This window comes from Protopterus annectens, chromosome 2.part0 (assembly GCF_019279795.1).
Source record: "Protopterus annectens isolate FY-2018-M chromosome 2.part0, PAN1.0, whole genome shotgun sequence".
In the NCBI taxonomy this organism is placed as follows: Eukaryota; Metazoa; Chordata; order Ceratodontiformes; family Protopteridae; genus Protopterus; species Protopterus annectens.
Genome location: NC_056728.1, coordinates 133,029,873 through 133,052,266, shown reverse-complemented (window position 1 = coordinate 133,052,266; position 22,394 = coordinate 133,029,873). Strand labels below are relative to the sequence as shown.

At 41.8% G+C, this 22,394-nt stretch overlaps 1 protein-coding gene across 1 annotated transcript in view; it reads right to left on the bottom strand.

Moving 5' to 3' along the window:
* Positions 1 to 22,394, bottom strand: part of GTF3C3 (general transcription factor IIIC subunit 3) — a 701,049-nt gene that overhangs the window by 501,172 nt on the left and 177,483 nt on the right. The window contains exon 5 of the mRNA XM_044060620.1: positions 12,113 to 12,304. Within this exon, the coding sequence (XP_043916555.1) occupies positions 12,113 to 12,304 (192 nt within the window). The remainder of the gene's footprint in view (positions 1 to 12,112; positions 12,305 to 22,394) is intronic.

Here is a 22,394-nt window from a genome sequence, read left to right as displayed (position 1 = left end):
TCTGAAACTCGAAAACAAAAATTTCAGGAGTCGGCCAACCGGCACTTGCGAACTGCTTCTGCTTTGGGCACCGCGCAGCAAAAAAGACTGATGAAAATAGCATCGGCTGCATGTTTTATACCCCTGATGACCTGACGTCATGTAAGAAGGGACAGCAACCGACGCAGGAACCCAAGACTTTGTTAATCAGGCCGACTGAGGGCAACCTGCCAGCAGATTACCCAAATGTAATGACTGCAACAGTGAAACACGAAGAACATCAGTTCATCTACTATAGCCTGACAAATGATTTAGCAAAAAGTTTGAATAACTGTTTTCATATCTCCCCAAAGAATGCTAACACGAGATGCGCTGGTCTGACACTGGATACCACTAATCTCATTCCAGACACACGTGATAAAAACTCATTTACTAAGGAAGGGCCTTAGAATCAAAGTTCACAGTAGCAATTCATTCACACTGCAATGTTTAGCTAGGATACGAACAAAATAAAAAAACGGGAGGGCCACAGTAATGCAATGAAGCCAACAAGTAAACCAGCATGTGCAGTACCATAACAATATGGCAGCATGGACACACTCCTACTTCAATGTCTGCCTGATGCAGTGTCCTGCTGTTTGACTTCCACCAGCAGCAGAGAAACAGCACCTGTAATACACATACTACCCCACCCTAGGTAAAAAGACAGACGAAGAGAGCTAATCTTTCAGCACAAGACAGCCCTCCAGCTTTCAAGCTGCTAATAAATCCCAAGGTGCCAGTATTGCAGACAGGGGGCCTTCCCTCTGTGATACCAGGCTGCCTCATATACTGTTCATTTCACAACAGATTCAGGATTGTGTTCATGATGTAGCTCAAAGCTGTGTAGAAACCAAGTTTGTTCATCACTGGTCTATTCAAAATATGCTCTTCGTTTTCCTTAGTTATTTCTGTTTGTACTAGATTTGTATTTTCCATACTTTCACCTAAAACTACTCAAGAAAAACATGTTTAAAACCTTTAATAGTGAACTTCATATTCTGTTAACCAAAATACTATACAATATGTGAAATTTTATAAGGCTCGTTGCTCCTACTACTATCGGAAAGTACAGTTTTGTACCTACCATAAATGTAGATGTCCGATAGATATGCAACTGCAGTCATAACATATGGGTTGTCCTGCCTCAGGCAGCCCTCGGTCGGCCGGATTCCAAAGTCTGGGTCCGACGTTGGCTGATGTTGCATTTCTCTCCGACGTCAGAGCGGCTGGAGTATATAAGCATCAGCCGACGCCATTTTCTTTAGTGTTTCTTGCCCCAGATCCCAGGTGCCCTCCAAGGAAGGCTGTAATCAAATTGGAAGACAAAAACAGGATTCCAGACAAATAAGTAAGCAATAAACAGATACACCATAACAGATATCCCCAGCTAAGAGAAACAGGGATAGGAGTGGACCCAAGGCATAGAGGGGTATGGAGGGAGGGAAAATCCGACTGCAGTTGCATATCTATCGGACATCTACATTTATGGTAGGTGCAAAACTGTACTATGTCCTTCAAAAATGCAACTGCAGTCATAACATATGGGTTGAATACCATAGCTTAGCTGGGGGAGGAGGAATGCTCTAGGAAAGAGATGGTGTGGCAATCAAACCCTGCAGGACTGCCGAGGCAAAGCCTGCTCTGGATCTGGAGTATAAAGGGCGATTGTAGTGTTTGGAGAATGTATGCACGGAGCTCCATGTAGCAGCTTCTAGAATGTCTTTTGTAGGCACCCCTCTTAAGAATGCTGTAGAGGTGGCTGTAGCTCTGGTGGAGTGTGGTCTGACATTAGCTGGAACATTCTTCCCATGGAAGGAATAACAAAATCTGATGCAATGTCCAATCCATTTTGAAATAGTCCGTTTGGAAATTGCTTTTCCTTGTATTCCAGGGGCGTAAGCTACAAAAAGCTGATCAGACTTCCTACTGGTCTTGGTTCTGTCCAGGTAGTAGCGAAGTTGTCTGTGAATGTCCAAGGTATGCAACAGTCTTTCCCCTTTGCTCTCACGATTGGGGAAGAAAGTAGGCAGGTGAATAGCTTGATTTAAAGAAACCCTAGATACCACCTTTGGCATAAAAGTAGGGTTGGTTCTTAAGGAGACCCTGTCTCTGTGAAAGATTATGAACGGTGGTATTGCCATTAGGGCCTGTAGTTCCGAAACCCTTCTTGCTGAGGTAATTGCCAACAGGAAAGCTGTCTTCCATGAGAGAAATTGTAAGTCCACTGAAGCTGCTGGCTCAAAGGGAGGTAGAGTCAGTTTTTCTAGGACAAAGTTGAGGTCCCAAGTTGGCACTGGAGCCTTTCTTGGTGGCTTAATGTTCTTGATTCCCCTGTGGAATTGCCTTAACAAAGGATGTGAAAACACAGGCGGATCAGTGTTATATCTAGCTGAAATAGCTGAAGCATGTATCTTTATGGAAGAATATGAGAGTCCGTTCTGTAGCATATCTGCCAAATATTCCAGGATGAGTGGGATGTTCAATAATGATGCATCATGTCCCTTGCTGGTATTCCAAACACTGAATCTCTTCCATTTTGCTAAGTAAACCTTTCTGGTGGATGGTCTTCGAGCTTCTGTTAATATCCGCTGAACTTCCTTGGAGAGAGATAGATTGAGGTTATTCATGGGATCTCCCAGGCTGTTAGCTGCAGCGTCTGAAGGTTTGGATGCACTGTTTTGAAGTTGTGTTGAGTCAAAAGTAGGGGCCATTGGGGAAGGACCCACTTTTTGTTGCGACATATGCTCCGTAGTAGTGGATACCAGTGTTGTCTTGGCCAGTCTGGAGCTATTAGGATCCCCTTGGGCCTCTCTGCTTTGATCTTTAGTAATACTGTTGTCATCAGTGGCAGAGGTGGGAATGCATAGATTTTTAGGAAGTTCCAGTTGAATGAAAGAGCATCTATTTTCCAAGCTTGTGGATATATCCTTGAACAGAATTTTTGTAGATGATGGTTGAGGTGGGAGGCAAATAGGTCTACTTCTGGCCTGCCCCATGTTGCAGTGAGTTGTGTGAAGATTTTCGGATGTAACCTCCACTCGTGTGGATCTATGAAATTCCTGCTTAGGCTGTCCGCCAGCACATTGTCTTTGCCTGGAACAAACTGGGATTGCAACTGTATGTTTAGGCTCAGTGATTTTTCCCAAAGATTCATTGTCAGTCTGCAAAGGGGGTAAGAATGGGTGCCCTCTTGCTTGTTTATGTACCACATCACAGTGGTGTTGTCTGTCCGTATCAGTAGATGGCCTTGCTGAAGTTGTTGTCGAAAGGCCTCGATGGCATGCATTACTGCCAGCATTTCCTTTTGAGACCATTGTCCTTGTATACATCTGCCCTCTTTGTGCGCCCCCCATCCAAGGTCTGAGGCGTCTGTGGTCATGGTCTGTGTTATCTGAGGTTTTTTGAATGACATACCTGTGTTTGCCTGGCTTACCGAGGCCCACCATAGGAATTCCTTTTGTAGGCATGGAATGAGCGGTATGGTTGTCTCTAGGTTGTTGCTGTGCTGAGACCATAGGCTTTTTAGGTACCATTGAAGCTTTCTCATGTGTAGTCTTGCTAATGGAACCAGGAGAATGCAGGATGCCATGTAACCCAGGGCCTGTAGGAATCTCCTTGCAGTCATCTGGGTGAGTTTTGCCAAACCTTTGAAATAATGAGTTAACTTCTCTTGCTTGTCTTCTGTCAGGTAAGCCATTTGAGAGGCTGTGCCTAGATTGGCTCCTAAGAAGGTTATTTGCTGGGATGGCTGAGGTCTTGACTTTTGGAAGTTGACTGTGTATCCCAGAGCCTGTAGCAATTGTATGACATAGTTCAAGTTTTTTGTCAAAATCAATTTGTCATTCGCTTGTATGAGGCAGTCATCCAGGTACGGGTAAATTTGGACCCCCTGGAGCCTGCAATGAACAATTACTGAAGCCAAGCATTTTGTGAATACTCTGGGTGCAGTAGATAAGCCAAATGGCAATGCTGAGAATTGATAATGCTCTGGCCCTGCAAGAAATCTGAGGTATCTTCTGCAGCTGTGTCTGATAGGGACATGCAGGTATGCCTCCTTGAGGTCCAGAGTAATCAGCCAAGACCCCTTGCCCAGCATGGGAAGGAGTTGCTGTAGAGTCAGCATTTTGAACTTTGGTACTATGAGAAAAGTGTTTAATGTGGACAAATCCAGTATTGGTCTCCATTGAGTTTCTTTTCTTGGAACAAGGAACAGTCTTGAGTAAAACCCCTGGCCTTGTTCTTGTTGTGGAACTCTTTCTATTGCTTTGATCTGAGCAAGCAGAGAAATTTGCTTGATAGCCTCTGCCCTCTGGTTTTGTGGTAGGTTTGGCATGCCTTGCTTTCTTGGTAAGGTATGAAAATGGAACCTGTAACCTTGGTCTATAATATCCAAAATCCATTTGTCCTTTGTCAATCTGTGCCAATTGTCTGAAAACAGAGATAATTTTCCGCCCAAGGGAGCTTCTATTTGCTCCTTGGTCAGCGGAAGTAGAGGAAAGTCATTGAGATTGTCCCTGTGGGGCAGAGGAGACCCCTGTGTCACTTCTTTGGTTTGCTGGTTGCCATTGCCGTCCCCTGTAAGAACCTCTGTATTGTCCTCTTCCTCGGCCATGCCTGTTTTTACCCCTTTGAAGTCTTTCAGGGTTAGGAAAGGACCAGTTTTTAGAAGGCCAATTCCTGCTGAATCTGGGTGGCTGAACCTGGAGGAAATCTTTGACCGTCTGAACTGATTTTGCTTTTTCCTCGATGGACTTTAACACATCTTTAGCATTAGCACCAAAAAGCTTGTTCTTTTCCAAGGGAGCATCAAGAAGTTTTGCCTTAACATGATCTGGTAGAGGTTGTTCTTTTAACCATGCATGTCTACGAATGACCGCCCTTGTCATAGCTGCCCTACATGAAACTTCCAATGCATCATATCCACACTGCAGAAAGTGATTGCTGACTTGCTGATAATTATGTACAGCTTCCTGCAAAGACTTCCTGTCTAAAGGTTCAGGAGAGGCCAATGTTTTCTGTAAATCTAACAGGTAATCCTGATATTGAAACATATGAAAGAGGCAATTCAGAGCTCTCATAGATAAAGTAGTGGAGGTGTAGACCTTTTTCCCCCATCTCTCTAATGACCTAGCTTCCCTGTTGGAAGGCAAAGGATTTTTGGAGGTGGATGCTGAAACCCCTTTAGGTCCCTGAGAAATAGTTTCTAAATCAACAGCATGGGCCCTAAAGAAATGAAAATGTGTTTCTGGGACCCTATAATATCTGTCAGGCTTGGCTGGAGCAGGAGGAAGAGTATCCGGGGTAACACTGGAGTCAGAGTATAGGTCATCCAAAACATCAAGCACAGGAGGTATAGCCAGGGCCTGTGTTGGGGCTTTTTAAGGAAGGTTCGAAGGCGCTTTCTGGAATCAGAATATTCCTGGCCTTGCCACTTAAAATGTTCCCTCATGGTATGCAGAACTTCCCCAAAAGAAATATCCTCAGGAGGGGAGGCCGAGGGGATGGAATCCTCTGCATCCGAGTCCTCATAGGTCTGGAAGAGCTCTTCCTGGCCATCGGAGTGAACAGAGTCCTCAGAATCTTCATCTGAAGGGATAGGGTCAGAGGGTTCAACCCGGGGCCTCTTATCAGAAGGAGGCTGGGATCCTCTCTCAGGATGGGCCTGTGAACCTCTAATCAAGGAAATTAAGTCTGCGGCCATAGTCATGATTTGTGTTTCAGGAGTAGGCTGAGGTAAGGCTTTAGCAGTAAGGTGCTTGGTCTTGCTGGCAGCCTTAGCACGTGTGTAGGCCTTAATAGACATGGCCATAGGAGGCCTAGCAGCTCCACGTGCAGGAGTGACCTTATCTACAGCAATGGTCTCAGGCATTTCCTCGGTTTCAGTATCCGGAGGAAAATCTATAACTGGCGTCGGTGTGGCCTCCGGTATCGGAGGTATCGGTAATGCGGTGTCTTCAGTTCGGAGCGGTGAAATAACCGTCTCAGGGGGAACCGGAGCACTCGCGGTATGTTTTGGCGTGGAGTCGGTGGAAGACGCGGGCCGAGGATGTCGGTCCCGGTCTTTTCGTTTCTTAGGAGTCTGCGATGTCGGAAGTTCCGACGGCATTGTATAAGCAAATTTATCGCCAAAAAAGTCTTCAGCAAACTCCGCCCGGCGCCTGAGAGTGCGCTTATTGAAGCGAGCACAGGCGACACAGGCCGAGACGTCGTGGTCTGGGCCAAGGCAAGGAAGACAGTAAGAGTGGAAATCCTTATGAGGTATTTGTTTACCACAAGACAGACAATTGTTAACTTTTTCAGTAATTTCTGACATCGGCTGAGGCAAGAAAAGGTCCCCAATGGGGTACTTAGCTTTTTTGAGAACTTCGGATTCGAAGAATACAGGAGCTGACCGACCGGCACTTGCGAACTGCTTCTGCTTCGGGCACCACGTGGCAAGAAAGACTGAAGAAAATGGCGTTGGCTGATGCTTATATACTCCAGCCGCTCTGACGGAGAGAAATGCGACATCAGCCGATGTCGGACCCAGACTTTGGAATCCGGCCGACCGAGGGCTGCCTGAGGCAGGACAACCCATATGTTATGACTGCAGTTGCATTCTTGAAGGACATCTGTCTGGGCATCTTTGTTCCACATTGCTCTCGTTTCTGCCTGCAAATCTCAATATTTTATGACTGTCTCTCTCTACACGCAAGCCACTGTATTCACTAGGTGTAGCAATTTCAATGATCAGTGCTACTTTTGTCTTCTTTTCATGGACCACTGTATCTGGTTTTCTCACATCTATCTTTGAACTGTTGGTAATGGGTGATCCCATGTGATGTAGACTTCATTTTCCATGATGCTTTGTGGTTCAGGTTTCAAGTGTTTTTCAGCCACTTCAAAATCATGTTTGCACAATCCCCAGTACAACAGTCTTGTCATATTATTCTGCCTTTCAGTATACAATCCTTCTGCCATTAGTATGTCACAACCAGCAACAAGGTGCGCAACTGTTTCCAATTCTGTTTTACAAAACCGACATTGTCCGTTTCTCCCACATGTTCAATGGACTTTGTAAACCAATGTTTACGTAGCCCACTATCTTGGGTGGCCAATATTAACCTTTCATCTTTGGTTTAACTTCACCTCTCCTTAACCATTCCTGTGTTCAATCCTGATCAACATGAGGTTCTTCTAGAAGTTTTCTATACTTGCAACTATATTTAAGCATTTTCCACATTTCTTGTCTTCTCATCTGGTCCTTCACCTTATATTCTTTCTTTTGTTTTTTTGGCACATTCAGTTATTCCTGACTTATCTGCTTCTGGTGTGATTTCCATTCCTGCTTTCCCGCTTGACACCAATATGCTTCTGCTAGACTAAGCAGGGAAGTCATCTTAGATTTACTCTCGTGTTTCAAAACTGTCACTACATATGGGTCTTGTGAGGACAGCAAATGCGTGTAGTTTCACAGTTGCAGATCTATACATGTAATCGATTTCAAGGAGACCCATACCTCCTTCGGAACGGAGAATATACAATCTTGGTATACACTGATTTTTATAAATCTATTGGTGAGCATGAAGCATACTTCTTGTTTTCCTGTCTAATTTATCCAACAAGTTCTGGGGCCACTCAATCACTCCAAAACTGTAAGTTAGGACAGGAAGAGCAAATCAGTTTACAGCTTGAATTTTATTCCTAGTCAACACTGTTTTCAGGATTTAAGTCTTCTAAAATGTACCTTACTAAATTTTATTTTCATTTGTTCATGTTTTATTGTTGACCCTTCATCATTTTCCAATATTTATACACTCCCTCTTGCTCAAGTTCTTTTATATCACATTCTTGTCCCAAACTGATGTTTTCTTGGTGTGGCAGTTTTCCTGCTTTAAAGGTTGCTTTTGCACATTTATCAAGGCCAAATGACATTCTTGTATCATCTGAAAAACTTTTGACTACTTGCAGTTGTGCTTTCAGTTCCTCATCTGATGAGCTATACAGTTTTAAATTATTGACAAAAAGAGAAGATGAGAGGTCTTTACACTTTGTTTTCTAGGAGCCAAATTATATCCATGGCCTAATTTGTTAAGTAGACAGCTTAAAGGGATAAGGGCAAGACAGAATAGCGGTGGTGACAGGGAATAACCTGGAATACCCCCCTTTGAACTTTTATCCCTGGAATAATAATTTGTCCTTTATCATGGCTTAATTGTGGTTTGCCACTGTTTCATGGTGAATATAATGTAATTGATTAGTGTAGCATGTATCATACACTTTTAATCACTCTTTTATCCATGAATGCGGGATACAATCAAATTTTTTTGTAGTTAATCCATGCATACTTAGATTCTTCCCCGTTTTACAGTTCTCCATTATGACTATTTAGCAAAAGATGATCCTTTTTTTCCATATGACTTTCTTTTATTACCCTTTTGTTCCACTGCCATAATTGAATTTTCTTCTAAATGACTATAAACTCTGTCAGCATCAATTCTAGTGTATAGTTTATATGTGGTCAGAAGGCAAGTTATTGGTCTATAATTTTTAGGATAACTTGCAAGTTCACTCTTATGTAGGAGCATTGTTTTTCCTGTTGTTAACCAGGTTGGTGTCTGCTCGGGGTGCGCATATAAATAACCCCTTACTCATGGCTAAATCTTTGTGCAAAGATGTTAATACCTTTAGCCAGAAGTTAGGTACTGCATCTGGGCCTGGGGTTTTCCAACTCGAGGCTTTTCTTAACTTCATCCCAATCTCTCTAGCCGTTACCTCATCCCATGTCATATCCTGTACCTTTAACGTCTTATTTCTTTTACTTCTCCTATCCATTTAGCATCTTTGTTATGTTCCACAGGATCCTCATAGATATTTCTCTAAAATGTATCTATTTCTTCTTTTTTGGGTGGTCTTTCTATTCTCTTTACCTTTTTTCCCCAATTCTCTAAAGAACTTTTTAGGGCCATTAATAAATTGCTTATTTTGTACTTTTCCTTTATAGTTATCTGTGTATCTTCTAAGTTTTTCTGTCTGTGCTGAGATTTTTAGTTTATTTGCAAAAGTGCAAGATAGATCCTGATCCGTTATAATACTGTGCATTGCTCTTATCACATCTATCGGAGTATTTTTGTTAATCTGTTCCCTCTTCTATACTCTTCTAACAGTGATACTTCCTGTCTTATTTGCTTTATAGTTTTCTCTATTCGAAATTTCCATGATGGTATTCGATTTCTGCCCTTCCTTTCCCTTACTACCCTTTGTTCTTGTGGTAGAATTTCATCTGTTATTAATTTAGCTGCACAGAAATATATCCTGTTTACTTCTGTTATATCGCATGGATCTCTAGGGCCAGTCCTAATTATTGTATTCATTTGTTTTATCAAACTTTTTGGGTTTTACTGACCTTTTGCAGTCTATTTCTTTCAATGATCTGAATACGTCTATCTATCTCTATTAAATAAAACAACTCTTTCTTAGCTCATTTTCTTCTAAACTAAGGGCACATTTTTTGTTCTCCATTTCCTGCGAGCATTCTATAGAAAGTTCTACAGCATCTTCCTGTGACACATTATCTTCAATTTCATCCTGTGTCATCCGCTGCTTTGTTATATGTGAACTCACGGGTTCCGATTAGATTGTCGAAACTCCGTTTACGCAAATATGAAATAGACATGTATTTTGCGAAATACATAATCGAACGCGCAAAACTGCAAAATTCGAAAAGTCGAAGTGTTTTGGTTGGCCCGTCTGTGGTATAGCTCCGTAAGGTAAGTGTGCGATAGTTACAGACCTTAGGATTAGGGTACAGGTTAAGGTAAGTGTATAGAAAGGTAATGTGTGTAAGATTTAATGTAGTGTTAGAAGTAGGGTTTTGTTAAATGTATTTATGTGTATTATTTATTTTGTTTGGGTATATCTACGTAGGGGAAGTGTGCGGTAGTTACGGACCTTAGGGTTAGGGAGGGGGTTAAGGATAGTGCATAGATAGTTGTGTATGTGGGGTTTAGTGTAGGGTTAGAAGTTGAGTTTTGGTGCTTTACTTTAGGGTAAGGAGTAGGGTTTGGTTAGTGTATGTATGTGGTTTATTTATTTTGTTTGGGTAGGTAGTATGTAGCGGGTGGTGGGGTTGGCAGACTATGAACGTTCGATATTTTAAATTTCACGGTTTAGTGCGTTTGGTATTTTCGCGATTCGAGTAATACGTGTCGCTGTTTTGGTATTCGATGTAATGGATTTTCATTGATTTGATATAGACCCAAACTCACTTGCCTATCACTCCTCAACATTGACTGCGTCACATCACAGTTTCCGTTCCTTTCGTTGCTGTTCTGATTCAAGTGAACCTTTATATTGGTTTCCTGTAGAAGGCGCCAAAATATCTTCACATAGCAACTGTCCAGTTGCTTCCCATTCCACTGGTTTCTCCTGAATTTGGATGTCTATTGCTCTATCCTACTGTTGTGCTTTCTGAGTTAGATTTTCTACACCGAATCCTTCACTTCACAGGTAATCCATAACCTCCGTTTCTATTTCTTTAACTTCTCTGTTACTGATCTTCTTTTCTACTTTTCCTCTCGGTCTTATTTTTTGTATTGTAAAGCATTCCTTGTCTGGATTCCTTTGCCTGTATTTCTCTTCAAATATCTTTCGTGCTACTCTTTTTGTATCCGTTATTTTTGCTTTCTCCTTTGTATAAACATTACACCATACTAAATCTCTTTTTCTTTCTCACATCCATATTTCTTCTTCAGATGTCTCCTGATTTTCCTGTTTCTTCTTACTTTGGGGACTCGTTCCATCATCCTGTGATATACCATGTGTTAGACCTCCTACATTAAGTCCTTCACTTTGCAGGCACTCCATAACTTCAGCTTTTATTTTTTAACTTCTACTTTACTAATCTTTTCTACATTCTCTCTTTGTGATATTTTTATTTGTGAAATTTTCCATATCTGGATGCCTTTGCCTGTATCTCTCTTTGAATATCTTTGGGGCTGCCTTTTTTGTATTAATTAATTTGACTTTGCATAAATATTGCCCCATATCAAATCTCTCTTTCTTTCCCATGTCCATATTTCTTTTTTATGCTTTTGAAAAAATCTCTAGATTTTGTTGTTTATATTTTTGCACTTCCTCAGATGCTTCTTTTTCCAAATGGATCAAAGTTTCTTGGTCTATATAATGTTTTTCACAAATCTGTTGTATTAATGAACACAAATTTTATTTCAGGCTTCTGACAGTTTTTGTCAAAGTATTTGCCTTTCCTCTAATTTCTCTCAATCTTTTTGTATATCTTGTGTCAAGAAATTCTGGGCTTTTGCATAATAGTAACAATACATAATTTCTTTCTTATCCTCAATAGTCCACTCTATTGTCTTTATGGCTCTTATTTGGCCTATCAGTTTTTGTGATTTTTGTGGATTGCAACTTCCTTGTACGACAGGGGGGCCATCCTCCCCCTGGGCCTGGCCTAGCCTCATTGTAGTAAAGTTTCCATATTTTGAGGATTCTACACAGTAATTTTTTTCCAATCCTGGTACCAGTGCACCTACCAGGATTGAGCACTTTTTTCCTAGGGCATGTGCACCCAGCTATTTTTTTTTTTACTTACTTCTGTCCATGATATATGCTATATAAAATACAGTCTATATATCAGTGTTGTCTTGGTGAGATTTTGTGAAGAACAGGGTCCACCTCATGAAGGTACTCACCAAGACTTGAGGATGAATTTAATTCAGCAATACTACTCTCCTTTGCTTGCTGACTTATCTCTCCATTTGGACCCCAGTTGGGAATTCAATTGGCATTAAGACTGTTCTGGTGTACTCAGACTTTTATTCATCTTCCACAATATAAATTTCAATCAAGCAGTTCCAACAGCATACAAACAAATGTTTCCTTGAGAGATGAAACATTATGAGAAGTGCTGAAGATCACCAACATTACCAATTAAAGAACTTGACATTTAAAAATGTAAGGTCATAATCACATTTTGCAAGGAACATGCATAGTTATCAAAAAGAACATTCGGCTGGCAGTGTACAAGTTTCAATTCATCAAAAAAAGAGGGCCACTTCAAAACAATAGTGATTACTACAGGTTCATTTACCTTTGCTGTAGCAGAAAATTGCTTGCTTGATGTTGTCTTGCTCCAGTGACATTTCTGCAAGTCTGACCCATTCTTCAGTATCACTGGGGTTTAGATGAGCGGCAATTAATCCAAACTGCAATGACTTCTCCATGTCTCCCTGGTCCTCATAGATCATAGCGAGAGTGGAAAAGGGTTCATAGGCGAGAGGAGCTGAAAGACACAAGCAACAGTTTCTTAGAATGAAAATAAAAAGACAGCTAGAGAAACAATGGACAACAGTAGTAATTCAAGAAGAGTATGTGGTGCTGAACAAGTGTTAATGAATGACCTCCCCTCCACTCTTTTATTCCAGCTAATACACTCTACACTGGATTTACAGTCACCATGCTTAACTCCTAAATAATGCATGCATAATGTTATTACACTACGGTTCATATACAGATGATATTTTATATACATTTTATTTTCTACTGAACATCTGAATAATAAAACAGATCAATAAACAACAAGCAGTATACAGGATGGAGTTTTCTGTGATACACACACGGTGTTGTGGCATTGGTTGCTAACACAAATCGACTACCATTGCATGAACACAAATGACGGTAAATATGGTTCACAACTGAATGGAAGGAGCAATGAAATACGATCTGTTAAAATTGAGCTTCAGTAACTGCTTTATTTCAGGACTGTCAACTATAAAAAATGCCCAAGTGCATGCTGTGTGTAAGAATTTTTTTTTTTTTTTTTACATTAAGCTGTAATTCAGTGGAGGAAGACACGATTAGCAGGTTGCCCCTAGCACCAGAATGTATGTTAATCACTAGCTTTTATCATTTGATCACATGTATTTGCTTGAAAAGCAAAGCTAATTCTATCATAAATAAAGAAAGGAGAAGGAAAGGCAAAGATATTTCAAGCCGACATAAGAATCTCTCCTAGTTTCTTAGAATCAAGATCAGAAAATCAAGCTTATCTGCCAATTTAAAAAAAAATGATGTGTACTGTTTAATCTTACTTATATTGTGTGTGTGTGTGTGTGTGTGTGTGTGTGTGTGTGTGTGTGTGTGTGTGTGTGTGTGTGTGTGTGTGTGTATATATATATATATATATATATATATATATATATATATATATATATATATATATACATACACACACACATATATGTATGTATCTATATTATCTATATATATATATATATATCTAGCTATACATATATATATATATATTTTTTTTAATGCATGTGTACACACACAAGGGTCCAAAAATGTGCCTGAATACACTTGTAGTCGACAATTTTGTCAACCAAGCACATGGTTAACAGGGGTCTATATTATATTCTTGAAAGCCGACAATATCGAAGCTGATATTGTCAACACGAGAATAGCGAAAGCGTACATCGAATGTATAAACGGAAATCTCCGTAAGGGGAGATTTCCGTTTACTGCAATGTAGTGTGGCCTCGGAGTTGGTATATTTAAGTAGCGGGGGGGCAGGGGGCTTGCCCCCCTCCTTAAACCCGTTAGAGTACTTTTTTCTTTTTTTCCTGTTGTTTTTATAAGTTTGATGTTTGAAGACATTGACCATATGGTGTCGACTATATGGTGTTTGATGTTTTCAACCATCGCTCTTATAATATAGACCCGGTTAACAGGTATGAAAGACTGCACAGTTCTGAGGAGTGGGGAATTTGCCCTTTCCCAGTGTTATCTCGAAGTTCATATACATAATTAGCAGGGGGATGTGAAAGGTGAAGAGTGCTTTTTTTTTTTTTTTAAAGATTTGCATGAGCTGAGTTTACCACTTGGCACATGCACACTAATATGTCAATATTTTTTTTGTTCGATGTTAGGAAATGTCGATATTTGGGTCTATCGATCACTTTACGTTGACCCTTATATTTATATATAGATGTAGTTCTACATATCTAAAATTTATTTTACATTTGTTAACCGGGAAATTCCGACTGGACCAGGTCCATTTTCAGCGGAGGCCCGGGGAGAAAAGCTCCAACATCAAGTTATACAAATACAGTACATCCAACATAATACACAAAACAGGTTACATCATGTATGCTGAGCATAGTAATATAACAAGAAATTAATAAAAACACTCCAAGTAAAAGAAGATATAGAACATGGGTAAAAAGACAATGTCAGTTATACATTGGTAAGAGAAGAAAATATATCAAGTAAGATTCTACAGTTAAAAGTACCCTTTCAGATGACCAAGCCTACAGGGGATCAGAGCGCCAGCATGTGATCAGAGAGGAATTTGGGGAGTTAATAGTAGTATGGGTAGGGTTATGTGATACAAGGGCATAAACAGGTACTAAGAAGGTGCGATTTGAGGGAGTTTTTGAATATGGATGTAGAGGGGGCAGTGGACACCGATAGGGGAAGAGAGTTCCAATTTCTGGCAACGGTGTGGGAGTAGAGTGCTTTCCCTGCATTACTGTTAGCCTTGGTGATGGAGAGGAGAGAATTTTCACTGGATTTTAGGTACTGGTTTGCAGTATAGATAAGTAGGTTGGATAATGAGGGTTTTTTTAGGATATTTGAGAATATTATAGGCAGTGCCCAGCTGGTGATAGTTAAGTAGCTGTGGTAGCTCAAGCCATTTTAGTTCTTTTAGTGCAGCACAGTGATGGGTTCTATAGGTTGAGTTAGTAGCAAACTTGGCTATTTTATTGTAGCATGATTCTAGTTTGTCTAGGTCACATTGTCTGATTTAGGTAAAGATTGGTGCTGCTATAATAGAGTTGAGAGGAGGTGGCTTTGTGCAAGAGTGACTCTTGCTTTTTGTGAGAAAAGTACAGTTTTGTACCTACCATAAATGTAGATGTTCGAGTGTATACACTGCTGCAGTCATTACACTTGGGTTATCCTGCCATCAGGCGGTTCCCCAGTCGGCCTGAGTTCCAAAGTCTTGGTCCGGCGTCAGTTGCTGTCGCCTCCTCCCTGACGTCAGTGCGATAGGGGTATATAAGATGCAGCCAACGCCATTTTCTTCAGTTTTTCTTGCCCCAGATGTCAAGTGCCTCCAAATAGGTAGACAATTCCAGTTGCTAATAAAACATACATAAGAAAAGCAAAAAACAACTTACAGCTACCAGCAAATACTCCCCATAGGTAGTAAGGGTAGAAGACATAGGTACGTACCCAGCCAGTAAGAGGGGAAGGAGGGAGGGCAACCTGGACTGCAGCAGTGTATACACTCGAACATCTACATTTATGGTAGGTACAAAACTGTACTATATTCATCATGTTACACTGCTGCAGTCATTACACTTGGGTAGAATCCCAAAGCTGAGGTAGGGTGGCTGGTTCTATAAGGCATTAGGGGTGGCTATAAGGTCCTGCAGCACTTCAGTGGCGAAGCCAGCTCTGGATTTAGAGTATAGAGGTAGAAGGTAATGCTTGGTGAAGGTATGTACAGAACTCCAGGTTGCTGCTTCCAAAATATCTTTGGTAGGTACTCCCCTGAGGTAGGCAGTTGAAGTGGCTGTTGCCCTGGTGGAGTGAGACCTAATGCTGCTAGGTACAGGTTTTCCATGGTATGTGTAGCAGAAACGTATACAATGTCCTATCCATTTTGAAATAGTCTGTTTTGAAATGGCTTTTCCCTGTGCTCCTGCAGCATATGCTACCAATAATTGCTCAGATTTTCTGAACACTTTGGTTTTGTCCAAGTAGAAGCGTAACTGCCTGTGAATATCCAAAGAGTGCAGTAGTCTCTCCCTTTTATTCTGTGGTTTAGGATAAAAAGTTGGCAGGTGAATAGTTTGGTTTAGAGCCACACTGGATACCACCTTTGGCATAAATGTAGGGTTAGTGGATCTTGATGGATGAGAAGGAGAAGCCTTTGTCCAGCATCTCAGTTAAGTATTGCAGTATCTGAGGAATGTTTGGGACAAGTGGGTCAAGCTGTGAGCTTGGTTCCAGGCACAGAATATCTTCCATTTATCCGAATAGGCTTTCCTGGTACTTGGCCTTCTGGCCTCCAGAATGACATCCATAACAGCTCTGGAGAGAGGCATTGCTTGCTTGACTAAGGAATTTTCCATGCAGCTAGGTTTAAGGTCTTTAGCTGGCTGTGTAGTATTTGATTGTTGTGCTGAGTCAGCAAATGTGGGATTTGAGGCAAAATCCACAGTAGTTCTTGTGCTAAGCTCCTTAAGATTGAGTACCAGTGCTGGGGTGGCCAGTCTGATGCAATCAGGATAATCTTTGGCTCTTCTTGCCTGGCTTTTATGAGTACCTTTGGCAGGAGAGGTAGTGGTGGGAAAGCGTATACTTGCAGGTTCTTCCAGCTGAATGAGAGGGCATCCATTTTCCATGCTTGTAGATGGTAACTCCTTGTGCAGAATTTTTGTAGCTGGCAGTTTACTGGGGATGCAAACAGATCTATGGCCGGGCTCCACCATTTCTGTGTTATCATTCTGAATATTTGTGGATTCAATTCCCATTCGTGGGGATCCATGATGTTTCTGCTTAAGTCTGCCAGTGTGTTTTTCTCTCCTGGCAGGAATTGTGCTTGCAGATGAACTTGAAGGTTTATAGCTGTGTTCCACAAGGTCATGACTTGTCTGCATAAGGGGTAGGAGTGAGTGCCCCCTTGCTTGTTTATGTACCACATAACTGTGGTATTGTCTGTCTTTGTCAGTAGTTGTCCTGGATGCAGCAGGTCCTTGAAAGCTATAAGGGCATTTTGTACAGCTAGCATCTCTTTTTGATTGATGTGAAGATGCCTTCGTTCTGCGGGCCACGTGCCCTGAATACATTTGCCTGCCATGTGCGCTCCCCAGGCGTAATCCGATGCATCTGTTGTCAGTGTTTGCCTGGCTGTGGGTTGTGTAAAAGGCTGTCCCTTGTTGAGGTGACAAGCTTGAGCCCACCATTGAAACTCCTGTTGAAGGCAAGGGATTAGTGGTAGAACTGTTTCCAAAATGACAGTGTTGAGACTATACATTCTTTAGGTACCATTGTAGTTTCCTCATATGCAGTTTGGCATATGGAATCAGTAGTATGCAGGATGCCATGTAACCCAAGGCCTTCAGAATTTTTCTCGCAGGGAGTTGGGCCTTTGTTGCCATCAATTGAAAGTACTGAGTCTTTGCTTGTCTGGCATGAGATAAGCCATCTGGGCCGTTGTGTTCAAGCTGGCACCCAGGAATATAATCTCTTGTGAGGGCACTAGTTTTGATTTCTTTTCGTTTACTCTGTACCCCAGGCAACTTAGTAACTTTTTTACAAATGCCAGATGCTTTAGAAGAATGTCCTTGCTCTCTGCTTGAATCAGGCAGTCGTCCAGGTATGGATAAATTTGAATTTCTTTGTCTGCAAAATGCAATTAATGATGCCAGGCACTTTGTGAAGACCCTGGGTGCAGTAGATAAGCCAAAGGGCAGTGCAAAGAATTGGTAGTGCATTGAACCAGCCATGAATCTGAGGTATCTTCAGCAGTTTTGTCTGATAGGGACATGCAGGTATGCCTCCTTGAGGTCCAAAGTCACGAGCCAAGCTTTCTTGCCCAGCATAGGAAGAAGCTGCTGTAATGTCAACATTTTGAATTTTGGAACATCCATGTAAGTGTTTAGAGATGAAAGATCCAGAATGGGCCTCCAGGCTTTGTCCTTTCTGGGTACCAGAAAGAGTCTTGAGTAAAATCCTTGTCCTTGCTCCTGTGATGGTACCTTTTGAATAGCTCTCATATCCATGAGTGCTGTAATTTGTTTTTGAGCCTCTGCCCATTGATTTGGTGGCAGATTTGGCATTCCTTTTAACTTTGGCAGAGTGTGAAAGTGGAACCTGTAACCTTGAAATACAATGTTGAGAACCCATTTGTCTTTGGTGATCATTTGCCAATTGTGGTAGAAGAGTGCCAGTTTTCCTCCCAAGGGGGCTGCCAAGAGGGATTTGTTTGGCAGCTGTAGTGGGAAGTCATCGGAGCTGCTTTTTATATCGTTGGGACCGGTCTTCCCCTTCTTTCTGGCCTGATGCAACCCATTGTCAAGGCCCATAAGGACCTTGTGTTTGACCTCTACCTCTTGGACGTCTGTATCTTCCCATTTGAGGTCTGTCTGTAATTGGAAAGGACCAATTCTTAGTTGGCCAGTTTCTGCTAAATTTAGGAGGCTGAATCTGTAAGAAATCCTTCACCGTTTGCATAGATTTTGTCTTATCCTCCATTTTCTTTAATATCTCTTCTGCCTTAACTCCAAATAACACATCCTGCTGCAAAGGTGCATCCAATAATTTTGCTTTGACATGATCTGGTAACGTATGTTCTTTTAACCAAGCATGTCTTCTAATGACAGAGCCTGTAACTGCTGCTCTGCAGGAGGCCTCTAGAGAATCAAAACCACATTGCAAAGTATGCTTTCCCACTTGTTCAGCTGCATGCAATAAATTCTGAATTTCTTTTATCTGATTCTGGAAGCATTTTCAGTTTTAACTGAGTCAGTAACAATTGCTGATATTTTAGCATGTGAAACTGGCAATTTAAGGCTCTCAGTGCTAAAGTTGCAGAAATATATACTTTCTTTCCCTAATGCTCTGGAATCTCTGTCAGAGGGGACTGGATTCTTGGCTGATGAGGCCTTACTCCTTTGGGTCCCTGAGAGATAGTTTCAGAGTCAGCTACACGGCTTTTATAAGGAAATTTATGTGAGTCAGGGACTCTGTAGTATCTGTCAGGTTTAACAGGGGCTGGAGGTAAGGAATCAGGATTTAAGCTGGATTCAGTATACACATCATCCACAATATCTAACACTGGCGGAATAGCAAGGGGTCTGTGTCGAGGTAATAAAAGGAAGTCTCTGAGCCTTTTCTTGGATTCTGAGTAATCCTGGCCTTCCCAGTGGAAATGCTCCCTCATGGTATGTAGGGTTTCCCCAAAGGAGTAGTCCTCAGGCCGTGAGGCTGATGGAATTGATTCCTCAGCATCAGAATCCTCATAAGGGGGTAAAGAGTATCCTAGGTCTGAGGATGAATCAGAAGAGATGGACACCTGGTCAGATGAGTCATAGTCTGCATCCTGTCTAGGCCTTTTATCAGGAGGGGGATGGGACCCCCTGATCAGAGTGATTAGGTCTTCGGCCATTTTGAGCATTTGTTTCTTAGGCATGGAGGCCTGTCCTGGAGAATGCTGTATTTGTTTCTTTGATTTTAAAGGAGGCTTAGACTTAGCTGAGGGTTTAATGCTTAACTCAGTAGGTCTGAAAACACCCTCTGAAGCTGTGGGTTGCTCAGCTGCTCCAGATCCCTCTGAAAGGTTAGTCTCGGTAGGCTGAATAACTTGTGCATCCGAAGGCCCAGCCATCTCCACGTGGGAGTCAGAGGCAGCCTGTGGTTCTACAGAAGCGGTCGTCAGGGGCTGCGAAGGTGCCTCACTGAAAACCGGAGAACCGGCGACTGGCCTAGAAGAGGCTTCGTCGTCAGTTTTAGGCCTCAGATGCCTATCCTTGTCTTTGCGCTTTTTGTGTAATCCGGTCGTCGGAAGTTCCGACGCCATGGTATAATTGAATTTTCTACCAAAATAATGTCGGGCAAAATCAAACCGATGTTTAATAGTGCACTTGTTAAACCTAGCACAAAACTGACAACCAGTGACATCCTGGTCTGGGCCTAGGCATGGGATACAATAGGAATGGAAATCCTTATGAGGTATTTGCTTCCCACAAGAAATACAGTTATTAACTTTTACTGACATTGGTCTGAGGCAAGAGAAAGTTTCCCCAACGGGGTACTTTAGCTTTGTAGAAGACTTCGGTTCTGGATTCGGAATGAAAATCTCAGGAGACGGCCGACTGGCACTTGCGAACTGCTTTTGCTTCGGGCACCGTGCGGCAAGAAAGACTGAAGAAAACGGCGTCAGCTGCATCTTATATACCCCTGTTGCACTGACGTCAGGGAGGAGGCAACAGCAACCGACGCCGGACCAAGACTTTGGAACTCAGGCCAACTGGGGAACCGCCTGATGGCAGGATAACCCAAGTGTAATGACTGCAGCAGTGTAACACGATGAACATGGACTTATGCCTGTATAGGGAGCCTAGTTTTTTGTGTACTAGTTTTATGGTATGTGAGATGTGAACATCAAAGTGGAGATTATTGTCTATTTCAATGCCCAGAAGTTTGGTGTGGTTAGAAGGGGAGATGGTGGTGCCGTCATTAAATGTTATGGTAAAGGAGATTTTTTTAATTTTTTATCTATTAGGGGTAAATAGTAGCAGTTCTGTCTTTTTGGGATTTAAAATTAGTTGGATACCAGATATCCATTTTTCTACTGAGATAAAGGTATCTTGAGTGAGTGTATGTAGGATGGTGGGAGATGAGGCGGAGCAGATCAGGGTTGAATCATCCGCATATTGTATGAGTGTGGCAAGTTGTGTAGAGCATTTGAGGTTATTTGTGAAAATAGAGAACAATAGTGGGCCCAGTATAGAGCCCTGTGGGACTCCTATGGTGGTTGGAAGTTGTGTAGACAGAGTTCCTTTCCACTGGACTAATTGTTGCCTGTCAGACAAGTAGCTTCTGAACCAGGCTATAGTAGAGGAGGTGAAGGATAATGATGTTAGTGAGTCTAGTAGAATGGAGTGGGAGACCATATCAAATGCTTTTGAGAGGTCTAGGAAAATGGCTGATACATATTTGTTATCATTCCTGTGAAGGTTTATATAATTAGGGAAGGATAGAAGGGCTGTGGTAGTGCTGTGATGTGGACAGAAACCGTGTTGTGTGGTAGATAGCAGATTGCATGTGTTAAGAAATGTCATCACTTGCAAGTGGATGCATTTCTCAAGAATTTTGGATAAGGGGCAAAGGATGGCAATAGGTCGGTAGTTGGAGAATTCATAAGAATTACCTCCTTTATGGAGAGGAATGATGCGAGATACTTTCCAGAGTTTGGGTATGTAGTATTCTAATATGGAGCGGTTGATAAGGATGAAGACAGGATATGATAGGGAGTCACTAGCCATTTTTAGGTATGCAGCTGGTATGTTATCAGCTGCTAGTGTGGTTGGCTTTAGTTTTAGGAGGAGTTTTTTGATAGTTGAGGTGGGCACTGGTGATAGGCTGAAAGAGGGGGTGGTATGGGATAGGTTAGGTTGTGACTGAGGTAGACTATTTTTGATTATTTGACTGGACAGGGCTAAGATGGATTTAGTAAAATGGTTATTAAATTGAGAAGCTATGTCTAGGGTATTGTTAGGGATGGGTGCTGGGGTTGTGGTTTTGCCTGGCTTTAGTAGGGAGTTAATGGCATGCCAGAATTTTTGTGAACTATTTGAATATTTCCTTTGGGCGCTAAGAAAATAGTTTTGTTTATTTTGGATTCAGCCTTGGCCTTGTTTCTAAGCTGTTGATAGTATTGTCTGGAGCTAAGGGTTTTGTCAGTTTTCCAGATCTTGTTTGCTGTGAGCTCACACACACACACACACACACACACACACACACACACACACACACACACACACACAAACATGTTGAGAGGAAGAACTAACTCAACATATCAAGAAGGAGTGCTGAAACCAGAGATTCGACCTCTAGGTCCTCCAGGAGGGGTAGGTGGGTGGGTTAGTAAGAATGTGAGGCGAGATGGACTACATACATCGAACGTTATGGTGAGTACATAACTTATTGATGTTATGTAGTCCAGTCTCACCTACATTCTTACCCGTGGGACAGCGTCCCTAGCACCTAGACCTTGGGCGGCTCACTGGAAAATACTCCTGAGCAATGTGGAACCAAATGATGATCTGCCCCTTGATACCAGATCCAATTTGTAATGACTAATAAATGTGTGAGGAGATGCCCAAGTAGCTGTAGCACAAATATCATCCATAGACATCCTAGCCTTAAAGGCAGTAGAAGAAGACACCGAACGAGTGAGCCTTTATCTTAAAGGGTAATTCCTTGCCATTTGAAGAACAGATGAAGGAAATGCAGCTAGAAATCCATCTGGACAGAGTTACTTTGGAAACTGAAGTCCCTAGTCTATTGTCTGAAAACGAGACAAAGAGTTGATCAGATTTCCTAAAATCTTTTGTTCTATGTAAATAGAAACACAATTGTCTGCGGACATCTAACTGATGAAACTTAAATTCTGCCTTGTTAGAGAATTCAGGGAAAAACACAGGCAACTCAATAGACTGGTTGAGATTGACCACTGAAGCAACCTTAGGAATAAAGGAAGGATTAGGTCTTAGCGAAACCCTATCCTTGTGAAATATCAAATAAGGGGGCCGGACTAATAAAGCTTGGAGTTCAGAGACCCACCTAGCTGAAGTGAT